The following is a 14,723-nucleotide window of genomic DNA, read 5'->3' as shown; positions in this document are numbered from 1 at the left end:
ACAATCACATGATATTGCAATTCTGTCTAGGTCCCTGCATCGGCCATTTAATTTTCCTTTTATCACCAATCCTACATTTGAAGTTTTAGTAAATCAGTATATATATATATATATATATATATATATATATATAACAACAATTAGAACGTGTTACTCGGGCCCAAAATAGGATTCTTCTTTTATTCGGTGTCATGCACAATTAGTCGTAGAGTTTTGGTTTTAATATTTATAAGTCCATACATGTTTTATCTTATGTATCTTTAATCATATGTTAAAACTTGTCTCTCTTTCATGATTGTTGTATTCATGGTTGTTGTTTTCTGATCTATTGGGATATTTCTTGCAGGTACCATGCATACCTCTTTGTTATAATGGCGAGAAGCAAAAATATACGAAGTAAAACAACAATTATACAACTATTAATGTTATTCTGAAGAGATCGAAGCGAACGAGGAGAATAGCTTAGATAAGGAATCATTTGTTTGAGGTATATATCTAGTACTTTTGTTACGGTGACGGTGTGGAAAATAAACGTCATTGTTTTGTGGAAAATAAACGTCATTGTTTTTCATACTCCGGTGACAGTTTTGAATAATAAACGTTATTGTATGTCATGCTATGATGACGGATTTAAACAATAAATGTCACCACATGTCATGCTATGATGACGATGTTAAACAACAAACGTCATCATATGTCATGCTTCGATGATGGTTTGGAATAATAAATGTCATCGTAATTCATGCTACAGTGACAATTTTGAAAAATAAGGACAATGTTTGCATGCTACAGTGATGATTTTGAATAATAAACATCATTGTATGTCATCCTAATAAGATGACGATTTTGAAAAATAAGCATTAACATATGTCATGCTACGATGACGGTTTTTTAAAATAAATGTCACCATATGTCGTGGTACGATGATGGTCATCACTTTAAGTCATGTTATGGTGACACTTTTAAGAAAATGTTACCATATTTTATGTTAAGCTGACGATTTTAATTAATAAACATCAACTTACTTTGCGCTATGGTGACACTTAGTCATTGTTATTGTTCTTTCCTAGAGTTTTGGTTTTAATATTTATAAGTCCAAACATGTTTTATCTTACGTTAAGCTGATGATTTTAATTAATAAACATCAACTTACTTTGAGCTATGGTGACACTTTGTTAAATGAACATCACGGATGTTATGCCATATATAGTGACAATTTTAAAAATTAAGCATGACCGAATGTCGTGCTATGGTGAGGTTTTGAAAATTAAACGTGATCGAATTTCGTGTTATGGTGATGATTTTGAAAATTGAATGTCACCATATATGTCGTGATACGGTGACGATTTTGAAAAATAAACGTCACCATATGTCATGATATATAGTGATAGTTTTTATAAAAATAATGTCACCATATATCATGCTACGGTGACCATTTTAAATAATAAACATCAATGTATGTAATGGTATAGTAACAATATTGGCAAATAAATGTCACTGTATCTCATGTTACAGCGATGGTTTTTGAATATAAATGTTAAGGTATGTCTTGCACGCTAACAGTCTCAAATAATAAACGTCACCATATTTGAAGGTATAATGATGATTTTGAACGTATGTAATGGTACAGTGACAATTTTGAAAAATAGGCGTCACCATATGTCATGCTATGGTAACGGTTTTTGGACTAAATACAATTTTCTTATACGTCATATGTAACGGTTTTAGCCTTACGGTAATGGCTTTTGTTGTATTTTTGTAACGTCTTTTAAACGCAACCAAAAGGAAGAAAAAGCTCAAACTAATCCTTGGTGAAGTATGTTGTTGTGGTTGTAGTTGTGCATATGGAATGGTTTATGTAACCAACTCATATACAGAGAGGTAGATCATAGTTGGTGATATGTCATGTAGAGGAAAAGTAATATCACATGGTTTTGTCTTCCAACCTTGTTGTGATATCATTCAACGATTAATTTGATGGATAAGCTCAATCCATTAGGGACCATGGTGTTGGGAAGAACCTGTAACATATTGGAAGACAAAACCATGTGATGTTTCTTTTTCTCTACAACCACACGTCACCATCTCTCATCTACCTCTCCTTAAATCAATTCGTTATATAAACCATTCCATATGTAGAATACAACCACAACTCCCTCTAAAATCCATCACAACATATCTCACCAATATTTAGTTTGAGCATTTTTCTTCCTTCATCGGCCTTTAGAACGCAACAAACTCTGCCCACTTTGGGAAAATGGCTATTTTTATGCCTCGGATCATTCAAGCAAAACAGATTCTCCGACGATCATTGTCAAATGGAAGCAGCAATATATACATGGCCATCCCAAAAGGTTATTTTGTCGTTTATGTTGGGGAGCAAGAGAAGAAGAGATTTGTGGTTCCAATAGCATTGTTAGGCCAACCTGCATTTCAAGAATTATTATGTCAGGCGGAGGAAGAGTTTGGGTACAACCATCTCAGGGGCGGCCTCACAATTCCATGCAGCGAAGACATGTTCATTGATCTTGCTTCTCGTTTGGGGGCATTATGACTTCCATATGGCAGTTTGAAATTTCTACCACGGTTTTGTAAAGAACTAACCAGTAGGAACTTTTGGAGTTTGTAAGACTTGTGGAGACATTTCTCCCAGATTTATGAAATTTGATTTTGGAATTATTTATTCTGTTTGTGTTATGAGTTAAGACATAAATGGCAAACGGATTTCATAGTTTACTAAATTTGGGCCGAGTTCTTTTCACTGAATGAGGAACGCCCTTAGACAAATAAAGGCGTTTCATATATTACCACTCGAACATCCCTAAGCTACCGCGACAGCAAATTCAATGAATTAAACAATTGGCTATACGAGATCAGACCATAAACACTAGGTGTCGAATAAAGAATCGCTACTCATGATAGGTTTTTTTCTTTATATTCATGTCTACCATTGAAGTAAATTTGACACGAGAAAAGTTACAAATTTCTGAGCTTTAATAATGAGCAGCAGAGAAATATTTATATTCTAATTCTCGATGCCAAAGCAATTCCCTTATCTACAACTATTTGCATACGAACTAGAAATTTTATACTATGCTAAACTGAACTTATCATTGAAAATATGTTGGTAGAATTTTGCATATTTTGAGATCATTGAAGGAGTTTTACTTGTTTAATTCATTTAAAATTTTCATATGCATTGATCTTTTCCACTGTAACATTGGTTACGCTAATTCTTAATAAAAGAAACTATTTACCCAAAAGATTTTTCCATAAAACAATCTCCAAGCAAATACGGGATATATGTTATAGATTTCCACCAAAATATAATAACATAGCCTGCAACCGATGATTTTCGGTACTATAAATCGGGTCCAAAAGCACAGATATATCTACCCAAAAGTATTACATACATAGGTACAACTCAAAACGATATATGCATAACAAGTACCAAAAGATATCTAGGATCTGGAATCCCACAAGCAGATCTAAACTGCTTTATCTTTCCCTTAGCTACCGACTTTCCTGAAAGAAAATTATTCTAAAAAAAATAAGCGACAAGGCTTAATGAGATTATACCAAAGCTTATAATTATATATATTTTATAAAAAAACAAATATTAGACCGTTAGCTCCAAGAATCTACCAGAACTTCGTCCAGAGCGCAGTACAACCAGAGGCTCTGGTCGTCCAGAGGGGCTCTGGTCCCGAAGGACTTGGAGTCCAGAGCGCAGTACAACCAAAGGCTCTGGTCTATACAACCAGAGGGCCTCTGGTCCCGAAGGACTTAGAGTCCATAGCACAATACAACCAGAGACTCTGATCTATACAACCAGAGGCTCTGGTCGTCCATAGGGCCTCTGGTCCCAAAGGACTTGGAGTCCATAGCACAATACAACCAGAGGCTCTGGTCGTCCAGAGGGCCTCTGGTCCCAAAGGACTTCCAAACTTGGCCATTTAATCACAGCATAAAAACTTTGAATCTTCCATCCTTAACATACAGTGCTTATTAAGACTTTTTAGGATAATTAAGATCAATTACAGCACTAAAATGTATCCAACACCAAAGGTATCACTACCAAAATAGAGTATACATGTGCACCACACCCCTCTTCGTCTACCGGGCCCGTGCAAAGTATTCACACCCGGCTCCCTACCAATCGGGATACGTGAATACAACAATCAGTATGGCACACCCAACCTCCCTCTCCTTGGGATACGTGGACATACACCATGCTACGGCTTATCACACGAAGAAATACCCGTAGATCATGGTTTATCAAAAAGCCAAATAAACAGTCTCGGATCTGGACTCAACCACAACGTAAAAGGATTAAGAGATACCAAAACACAGTTAGGGAAAATTCACCTTACAAAATAACACATGCAAAATCATCAACTTTTCAGTAAGGATTCATATACATATACTACATATAAGTATAAGTTCGGTATAAACTCACTGTGCTTTATTAAAAACAACCGAACGCTGTAACATCCAGTTCCAACCAACAATAGCATTAAACCTTCAGAGGCTCTAAATAGCCTTAAAACAGCCCCTGGAGTAAACATTTCAAGTATCAATAACCAACTATATCTCAACCTCAAGTTATACACTTTAGATCTTGATTATCCCATTTACACTTTCTTGTACAGCCCTCTGTTCAGCCCCTGTTTTACCATACTTAGATTCAGATTTAGCAATTAACCTGAAAATACTAAATAAAGTATCCTCTTAAAGCTTTATAACTCACTGCATGTTGCAGATTTTACCCAATTTAGCTTTATATTCACACATTAATCAATATTATCTTTTATAAACTTTCAAATGCAGATCCTAGCCTCTAAATAACACTTCTACTTGGAATAAACTCGTAATTAGAAGCATACCTTTGATAATTAGCACATAATCTTCAAGAATCTAACATGGATCTTCGAGGATTGAAGGATTAGTCTTATGTGTGTGTAAATCGCACCTTGAGTGTGTGAGAGTTCTAGAGGTGAGAAAATATGACTGATTTAGAGAGCTAGGCATGGTTTTGACCTGTTTTGGTCAACAAGTCAACCTAGTTTGCCATAGTTGACAGTTTTAGTCCCTCATGCGTAACTTGATCGTTTCAACTCCGTTTCGCACGAAACTTTCCAGATCTCATAATTGATATATAAGAGGCTTAAATCTAAAATTCCAGCCTCTAACTCGATCCAGAAGTCCATATTCCATTCTAACTTAAGTAAGTACTAATCCATAAAATACTATACTAATTTAATTAAACATGCTTAGCAACTTAAATGGGCTTTTAGTAAGTTGGATGTTACATCCACATTGCGAAAGTATATTAACTGATTTTTCATATTTGCATAAACTTATCAATTAAACAATTGGCTTTGCTAGATGGGACCATTAACACTATGTGTCGAATAAAGACTCGCAACTCATGATAGATTTCGTTTATTATATTCATGTCGACCATCAAAGTATATGTGCCACGAGAACAATTACAAAAATTTTTCTGAGCTTTAGGAGCAGCAGAGAAATATTTCTATTCTGGTTTGGTAAGCCAAGAGCACCTGTCTCTACATCTTTTAGCATGTGAATTAGATATTTTAACACCATTAAACTGAACTTCTTATCACTAGAAAATATGTTGGTAGCAATCTGCATATGATGAGATCATTGCAGGAGCTCCACTTGAAATTTGTCATATTCATTGATCTCTCGATGCAGCAAAAACGTATTCACTGATTTTTCATATTTGCATAAACTTGTCAATTATGCAAGACATTCCTCATTCCAATTCTTTTATCAAGCCTCTTTCGTTCTAACGGTATCTGGTCAAGCTCCACAAGTTGGCTCCATAATATTTTCACCTCAATTCATTAACCAAAATGTCTTCTATGTTTTTTTTCTAGCTCAAGTGTTTTCAGTATTCTGTCTGTGAGTGGTTTTGCAAATCTCTACTAGGTACCATTCCTTTTATTCATGGCACCTATGTATCTCAAGACACATTGAAAAGGAAAAATGAATTAGGCTTATGTCCCTCTACCAATCTCTACATAGTGGTTTGCTCATCATTCCACGTAATTATATCAATATGCCTGACACATCTTTGTGTTGCCTATTATTAAGACAACCCGAGAGATTTTTATGATTTTTTTTCTGTTTTTCAAGAAGCATAACCACATTACATTTAAAGTACCTGGGACCATGGATTTCATGTCATTCTTGACCTCATTCTTAGTTTAGAATTGTGGCCATAAAAGTCATCCTCTATGTCTAACCCTTCATGTATCCTATACTCCAAATGCATATTTCAGGGATAATTAAAATATCCTCGGGTTGACCAGAAATGTTGTTCTTTCATGCAAGTTGAAAGACACAACCACATGATATTTTGCAATTTTGTCTCAATGTCTCCATCTGCCATTTAATGTCCCTTTTATCACCAATCGTACATTTGAAGCTTCAATAAATCAAATATGTAAAGCATACAAYAGGCAAAGCACCAAAATAACTCCATCTCTAAACCCACTGCAACATCTTTCACTAAGAAAAAATACATTCAGATTATTTTATCTCTTTTATCAACATTTGGTAAATGGCTATTCGTATGCCTCGGATCATTCAAGAAAATCAAGTTCTCCGACGAACTTTGTCGAATGGAACCCGTACACCAACAACTACGGAGGTACCAAAAGGGTATTTCAAAGTTTATCTCGGAGAGAAGCAAGAAAAGAAGAGATTTGTGATCCATGTATCTTTGTTAAGCCAACCATCATTTCAAGACATACTACGTCAAGCAGAGGAAGAATTTGGTTATGACCATCCAATGGATGGGCTCACAATCACATGTAGTGAAGACATGTTTGTAGATCTGGCTTGTCGGCTTGGTGTATTTGACCTCGCTTGTCGCATCAGCACACAATCCCGTGTAGTAAAAACAAGTTTTTTTGTGAAAACTGATCAATGACCATATAAATACAACTTGTGAGACAAAGTCGCTTGTCCCGGTTGTGTGAAATTGGAACTAGGAGTTATTTCAAACATCTTGTACAAAAAGGAAGTTCAGGACCTCCCTTTTCTATGTAGCTCGATTTCACAAATGACTATCACAATGACCATGAAATTTATTTATGCTCTGTGTAGAACAAATTATATGATCTATGTCAAATGRAACCCACATTCAATAATTATGGATATACCAAAGTGTTGAGCATTTCCATGCATCAAGTGACAACTAATCACTCTTCAGAAGAACTTCTATAGATTTATATCTTATAATACATTAATGTGGTTATCTCATTTTGCCAACAACCTGACAACTTTAATTATCAACTTCTGAGATAAAAATTACTATTCTATCTGCCAAAAAATGCTAAATATTTATTACTTTTCTAAGACGAGAGGTCAATAAGTATAATGAAGAATTAAACATAATATATTAAAGTCGACCTTCTTTTCATTACTTCTTGAAATTCCCATTTAAGATTTGTTGCATAAGTTGCATAGATTTCAGTATAGGTCTCGTATCTTTTTATTTACAAGAGTTTTTCTTTTTTGTAATTACTAAAACGATGGCCGAAGAAATTTATACATTATATGTCTTGTCAAGTCTACGAGTGCTCTAAACAGGGCATAATCACATCTTGTACCACATCATCCTATCTTCCTATCTGGATGGGAGAAGATTCGTCCCGGACCATCCTCCGAGGAGTTAGCACGGTTGTATGCGAGAAGGTATCTGGCATTAAAAACTTCCGAGGTGTTGTGAATGGTGCTAGGGAGTTGGAGGCGGTAAGTATTTGGGTCCTTCTCAATTATCTCCATACGGGGCCTATTTTTTGAGCCCGAGTTCATTGTATTTGTGTGCTGGAAACCCATCCTTAGTGTCGCAAGTGCCCTAAGCATGTTTTGGGATAACCTGTTATTAATATTGCCAATTTTACAATATCTTTAACAAATTTTTCTTGTGGTACCCTTGCTTTTAACCGAACTAGCATATAGAACCTATAAATGAGAACATAATGCAGTATTGCATGTCATATCCATATTTCTTCTCAAGGAGACTTGATCCAAAACATATACAACACCGAATGTGTTGCATTTTTCTCCTTTAATGGTACTTGGTAGAACATCGAAGAATGGTGTCTTATTATCTTAGTATTTTTCTTGTATGCATTTAAACTGATAAACGTATTTTCACTATATATATATATATATATATATGATACCTACATTTCACACAAACGAGAGTCTAAGTGGAACTTTTACAATTCAAACATTTAATTTACTGTTAAACTGAACTCCAAAATCTACTTGAAATTATATAACCAATAGATTTGTTGACTATAAATGTCATAACATTATTGTGATATCATTCAGTGATTAATTTGATGGATAAGTTTCATCCATGAGGGACAATGGTGTTGGATTGGAAGACAAAACCATGTGATGCTGCTTTTTCTCTACAACCACACATCACCATCTCTCATCTACCTCTCCTTCAATCAATTGGTTATATAAACCATTGCTATACAGAATACAACCACAACTCCCTCTCAAATCCAGCACAACATATCTCACCGATATTTAAGTTGAGCATTTTCTTCCATCATCGGCCTTTACAACGCAGCAGACCCTGCCCTCCTTGGAAAAATGGCTATTCTTATGCCTCGGATCATTCAAGCAAAACAGATTCTCCGACGATCATTGTCAAATGGAAGCAGCAATACATACATGGCCATCCCAAAAGGTTATTTTGCCGTTTATGTTGGGGAGCAAGAGAAGAAGAGATTTGTGGTTCCAATTTCATTGTTAAGCCAACCTGCATTTCAAGAATTATTATGTCAGGCAGAGGAAGAGTTTGGTTACAACCATCCAATGGGCGGCCTCACAATTCCATGCAAAGAAGACATATTCACTGATCTTGCTTCTCGTTTGGGGGTATTATGACTTCCACATGGCAGTTTTAAATTTCTACCAAGGTTTTGTAAAGAACTAACCTCTAGGACCTTTTGGAGTTTGTAAGACTTGTGGAGACATTTCTCCCAGATTTATGAAATTTGATTTAGGAATTATTTATTTCCTTTGTATTATGAGCTAAGTTAAATGAAAAACCGATTTCACAGTCTACTAAATTTGTGCTTAGATCTTTTCTCCCGATGGTGAATTCCCTTAGACAGATAAAAACATCTCTTATATCACCATAGTAGATACAATGAATTAAACAATTGGCTTTACGAGATCGGACCATAACACTAAGTGTCGAATAAAGACTTGCAACTCATGATAGGTTTTTTTTTTTTTATATTCATGTCTACCATTGAAGTAAATGTGCCACGAGAAAAGTTACAAATGGTTTTTTGAGCTTTAACGAGAATGAGCAGCAGAGAAATATTTATATTATGATTCTGGATGCTAAAGGAGTTCTCGTATCCACAGCTATTTGCATGTGAACTAAAAAATTTATACTATAGAGAACTGAACTTATCACTGAAAAATATGTTGGTATAGTAGCAGTTCGCATATGATGAGATCATTATAGGAGTTCCACTTGTCTAAATTGATTTAAAATTGTCATATTTATTGATCTTTTGTATCCCATGACTAATTTAAGAAGAAAATTAAATGCAGTAGTAAGACAACTTCAATAGGTCTAGGTTAATAAGTAGTTGGCCATACTCTCTTTAATTTACCAATAAAACCTTTGGCCATAAACTTCAATTATACAAAACAATGTGATTATGCATTCATAGTGGCTTGCACATCATTCCCATATATATATATATATATATATATATATGTGTGTGTGTGTGTGTGTGTTATATAAGAAAACCCCAGAGATTTTAGCCTGAATTTTATGTTCGTTAGGATACTTAGCCACATTTCATTTAAAGTAAATGGGGCCATGGTGTTGATACTATTCTTGACCCCTTACTTTTTTCATAATTTTGGACATATAAGTTTTCTCTATTTTTGTAATCCTATCTTGATTTATATAGAGATTTCCATGATATATCAAAGTCCTCGAGTCTACAAAGTTATCTTTGCAATTCGTATGTTATTTTAAGTTGAAATTAGACCTTAAAAATTCCAGCCAAAGCACTTCTTTGATCGAGCAACCAAAATATATAAAATTGTTATACAAAAGCCATCATAAATCAAACCCTTATTCTAAATCAAAAAATTTGAAAAACAAATCGAGTATGTTGTACAGATTGATGAAAGATGATAATAGGAACATCTCGAGATTGACTTTTCTGATTGGTTAGAGCTTCTTGATCTTTACTTAACGGGCGAGAGATTCGGTTGAGATGGTGGAGATGTAGCAGGAGGGATGGAGAAAGGGAGAGCGGTTTACGAGGAGGAAATAGGTGTAGAGGGCGGCAATGTAAGCTAGAGATCCACCGTTTTGAGAACCTATGGGCTTCACTTTTCATGGGGGAGAAGAGATTACCATCGTTGTTGAGAACCTACGGGGTTCACTTTTCATGGGGTTTCGTGGGGGAGAAGAGATTACCATCTTTGTTGAGAAAGGAGGTGGTGGCGAGAAAGGAGGCGGCAATTTCTTGACCCCTTCGTTTTTTTCATAATTGTAGTTTATGGTTTTTAGTTTATTCAGATATAAGAATTGGATTGTATTGTGTCATTTATGTCYTAGCTCATAACACAATCGTCATATGTAATTCCTAAATCAAATTTCATAAAACTGGGACAATTGTCTCCACAAGTCTTACAAACTTTTAAAGGTCCTATTGTTCGTACTTTACAAAACCAACTAGAAATTTAAAACTACCATGTACAAGTCATAATGCCCCCAAACGATAAGCAAGATCAGTGAATATGTCTTCGCTACATGGAATGGTGAGGCCACCCATTGGATGGTTGTACCCAAATTCTTCCTCTCTTTGATATAATAATTCTTGAAATGCAGGTTGGCTTAACAATGATACTGGAACCACAAATCTCTTTTTCTCTTGTTCCCCAACATAAACAGCAAAATAACCTTTAGGGACGGCCATGTATGTATTGCTGCTTCCATTTGATAATGATCGTCGGAGAATTTGTTTTGCTTGAATGATACGAGGCATAAGAACGGCCATTTTTCTAAGGAACGGACAGTCTGCTTTGTTCTAAAGGCTGATGAAGGAAGAAAAAGCTCAAAGCAAGCCTTGGTGAAGTATGTTGTTGTGGTTGTGGTTATGCATATAAAATGGTTTATATAACCAACTCATATACGGAGAGGTAGATCAGAGCTGGTGATGTGTGGTGTAGAGAAAAAGCAATATCACGTGGTTTTGTCTTCCAACCTGTAAAACAAAGAAGGATGAATTAAAAAGAATTCTCTTTAAATTAAAAGAAATATAGTTATGGCTCTACCCAACACCATGGTCCCATGCATGAGGCTTAAATCCATCAATCTTTGATTGGTATCTACAAATGACCAGTTAGCCATATATCCCTCCACCAATCAAACCTCTAGCTAATTTGACCAAAATCGTCAAGACAAAATACATGTGATCTTGGTGTCATCTTGACCTCTCTCTTTGTTCATCATTCTGGCCATACAAGTTCTCCTCTATGTCCAATCCTGTCATGTATCCTAGACTCCTAGTGTAGATTTATGTCATAGTTAAGATCTTCGGTGGTCTTATTATTGACATGAAATGTTGTTATCTCATGCAAGTTGGAAGACACAATCACATGATATTGCAATTCTGTCTCCGTCCCTCCATCTGCCATTTAATTTCCCATTTATCGCCAATCCTACATTTGAAGTTTTAATAAATCAATATATATATATATATATATTATATATATATATATAAAGGCAAATCACCAACATAACTCCATCTCTAAACCCTTTATTGCATCTTCCACCAAGAAAAAAAAATACTCTTCCGTACACCAACTATGGATGTACCAAAAGGGTATTAATCAGCCAGAAACCTCAAATGTACTACCAAAAGTGGGTGAAATCAGAAGCCCTATTAATGTTATGCAGAAGAGATCGAAGCGAAGGAGGTGAATATCTTAGATAAGAAAGCATTTGTTTGAGATATCTAGTACTTTTGTTATTGGTTTTCTCGTGCATTATTCATATAATCTATATTATTACTTTAATGTTCTTATGTGTAATGTTTATCATTTGATTCATATATGAGCTTTTAGATATATATTCATTTTACAGTTAAATGATAAAAACAATCATCACAAAAAGTTCGCTTAAGACAAAGGTTTTGATAATTTAATTTCACAATATGTATGGTGACGGTTTTGGAAAATAAACGTCACTGTATGCCATGCTACGGTGATGGTTTTGAAAAACAAACGTCATCGTATACCATGTTACGATGACAATGCCGAAAAGAAACGTCATTGTATGTCATACTTTGTTGACGGTTTTGAATAATAAACGTCACTGTATGTCACACTACGATGATGGATATAAATAATAAATGTCACCAGATATCATGCTACGATGATGATTGTAAAGAATAACATCATCATATGTCATGCTTCGATGATGGTTTTGAATAATAAATGTCATCCTAATTCATGCTACAGTGACAATTTTGAAAAATAAACTAAAAACACTTGTATGCTACGGTAATGATTTTGAATAATAAACGTCATTGTATGTCATCCTAAGATGACGATTTTGAAAAATAAGTGTTAACATATGTCATGCTACGATGACGGTTTTGTGAAATAAATGTCACCATATGCCATGGTACGTTGATGTTTTTGAATAATACACGTCACTGTAAGTCTTGTTACGGTGACACGTTTAAGGAAATGTCACCATATGTCATGTTAAGCTGACGATTTTAATTAATAAATGTCAACGTACTTCGTGCTATGGTGACAGTTTGTTAAATAAGCATCACGTATGTTATGCCGTAGTAAAAATTTTAAATAGTAAGCGTCACTGTATGTCGTGCTAGGGTGACGGTTTTGAAAAATAAACTTGACCAAATGACGTGTTATGGTGACGATTTTGAAAATTGAATGTCACGATATGTCATGATACAGTGACGGTTTTGAAAAATAAACGCCACCGTATGTCATGAAATAGTGATAGTTTTTATATAAAAAAATGTAACTATATATCATGCAACGATGACAATTTTAAATAATAAACGTCACTGTATGTAATGGTATAGTGACATTTTTGACAAATAAATGTCACCGTATCTCATGTTGCAGTGATGGTTTTTGAATATAAACGTTAAAGTATGTCTTGCACGTTGACAATCTTAAATAATAAACGTCACCATATTTGAAGGTATAGTGACTATTTTGAAAAACAAACTTCATCGTACGTAATGGTATGGTGACAATTTTGAAAAATAAGCGTCACCATATGTCATGCTACGACAACAGTTTTAGGACAAAATACAATTTTCTTATACACCATATGTGACGGTTTTAACCTTACGGTAATGGTTTTTTGTTGTGCTTTTCTAATTTCTTTTAAACATAACCCAAAGTGTATCAAAAGTGATGGTAGATACGTTGACGATTTTTATGTTCACAAAAACCGTTGCCATATACCCATCGTAACGGTTTTTAACCATCACTTAAGCTCATTTTTGTACCAATGCTTTTTCATATCGAAATTTAAATTTGGGCCCATCCCCTTGAACATTGCTTCTTAGCTTTTCTCGGGTTAGACTGAAAAACAAAAACAAAAGGTTATTTTTTTTTTCTCACAATCAAATCTACAAAAACTGGTGAGTGGCTCGTCTTTGTATTCATTCAAATTCTATTGAGTGGTTCATCGTAGTAACAAATCCACCGAAATCTTCTTAATGACTAATCATCTTGATTTATATAAATGGAGATTCCAATTCTTTTTAGAGATTTTGTTCCAATTCCATCGAACCAAACATGTAGTCAAATTCCATCAAATTCATTCGAATTCGTTCTAAGTCAAAAAAATTACGGATTCCAATTCCACCAAATTCCATCATGCGAACGCCCAATAAGTATTAGATACATGAAGTAAAAATTCGTCATACACATTGATCATGAATTTTATTAAAAAAATGTCTTTGAAATTTTATTAGACTTGTGCCCTATATGTTCGTAAGAGTTGGCATAATTATGTCCCAGGAAGAACTAAAAGTACATTTGATGAACTTTAAAAGGAATAAACATCGAATACCACACAAGAACTTGACTGCAGTTCATACATAAGAGAAATATTTATTTCCGCTTTGTGGAAGCAAATACTATACCTCAAGTTCTCAACACGTTTTAGAGCACAACAATTGGCTAACTTCAATAAAGAATACGCCTCAAAGTCGATGGAGCTTTCTTTATCTAAGACACGTTCACTGGACCAACTATCAAGGGAGAAATCCTTATAAAGTTCATACACAATAGCATATATAAACTTTTTTTTTTTGAAGTATATAATATTAATATACGGCAAATGCAACATATAAACTCACACACCAACCTCACCTATGGTGAGGTTTGAACACCTGACCTCCTAGAAGGCCAAGGGCTACGATACCGCTAGACCAAAGGCCCTTTGGTAGCATATATAAACTTGTTGGCATAACAAACATATACCGATAGTAGTTTACCCATATGTACGTTAGACATTCATCTGATATGATGAAATGGAAATACACATACATGAATATAATGTATATTTGTATATGAATAACATACATATGTGAAAATAATGTGTATCCATATGTAAATATAATGTGTAT

The 14,723-nt window shown here is 34.6% G+C and overlaps 4 protein-coding genes across 4 annotated transcripts; 3 read left to right on the top strand and 1 right to left on the bottom strand.

Annotated features, from left to right (window-relative positions):
- Positions 1-2,233: 2,233 nt before the first annotated feature.
- On the top strand, positions 2,234-2,680 carry LOC112524215 (auxin-responsive protein SAUR19-like). The gene has a single exon (XM_025133948.1). The coding sequence runs from the start codon at positions 2,258-2,260 to the stop codon at positions 2,552-2,554; it is 297 nt and encodes a 98-aa protein (XP_024989716.1). The 5' UTR covers positions 2,234-2,257; the 3' UTR covers positions 2,555-2,680.
- A 3,912-nt stretch (positions 2,681-6,592) lies between these two features.
- Positions 6,593-6,964, top strand: LOC112525048 (auxin-induced protein X15-like). Its single transcript, XM_025134988.1, has one exon. It carries the CDS (start codon positions 6,593-6,595, stop codon positions 6,962-6,964), a length of 372 nt encoding a protein of 123 aa, XP_024990756.1.
- Positions 6,965-8,620: 1,656 nt separating this feature from the next.
- On the top strand, positions 8,621-9,071 carry LOC112524212 (auxin-responsive protein SAUR21-like). Its single transcript, XM_025133944.1, has one exon. It carries the CDS (start codon positions 8,650-8,652, stop codon positions 8,944-8,946), a length of 297 nt encoding a protein of 98 aa, XP_024989712.1. The 5' UTR covers positions 8,621-8,649; the 3' UTR covers positions 8,947-9,071.
- A 1,601-nt stretch (positions 9,072-10,672) lies between these two features.
- On the bottom strand, positions 10,673-11,171 carry LOC112525610 (auxin-responsive protein SAUR21-like). Its single transcript, XM_025135802.1, has one exon. It carries the CDS (start codon positions 11,094-11,096, stop codon positions 10,800-10,802), a length of 297 nt encoding a protein of 98 aa, XP_024991570.1. The 5' UTR covers positions 11,097-11,171; the 3' UTR covers positions 10,673-10,799.
- Positions 11,172-14,723: the final 3,552 nt, after the last annotated feature.

This window comes from Cynara cardunculus, assembly GCF_001531365.2.
Source record: "Cynara cardunculus var. scolymus isolate 2C chromosome LG 13, CcrdV1, whole genome shotgun sequence".
In the NCBI taxonomy this organism is placed as follows: Eukaryota; Viridiplantae; Streptophyta; class Magnoliopsida; order Asterales; family Asteraceae; genus Cynara; species Cynara cardunculus.
This window is presented reverse-complemented; position numbering and strand designations above follow the sequence as displayed.

Bases quoted from the DNA above. Each gene is read 5' to 3' on its own strand.
- LOC112524215 (XM_025133948.1), top strand. From the start codon at position 2,258: ATGGCTATTTTTATGCCTCGGATCATTCAAGCAAAACAGATTCTCCGA.
- LOC112525048 (XM_025134988.1), top strand. From the start codon at position 6,593: ATGGCTATTCGTATGCCTCGGATCATTCAAGAAAATCAAGTTCTCCGA.
- LOC112524212 (XM_025133944.1), top strand. From the start codon at position 8,650: ATGGCTATTCTTATGCCTCGGATCATTCAAGCAAAACAGATTCTCCGA.
- LOC112525610 (XM_025135802.1), bottom strand. From the start codon at position 11,096: ATGGCCGTTCTTATGCCTCGTATCATTCAAGCAAAACAAATTCTCCGA.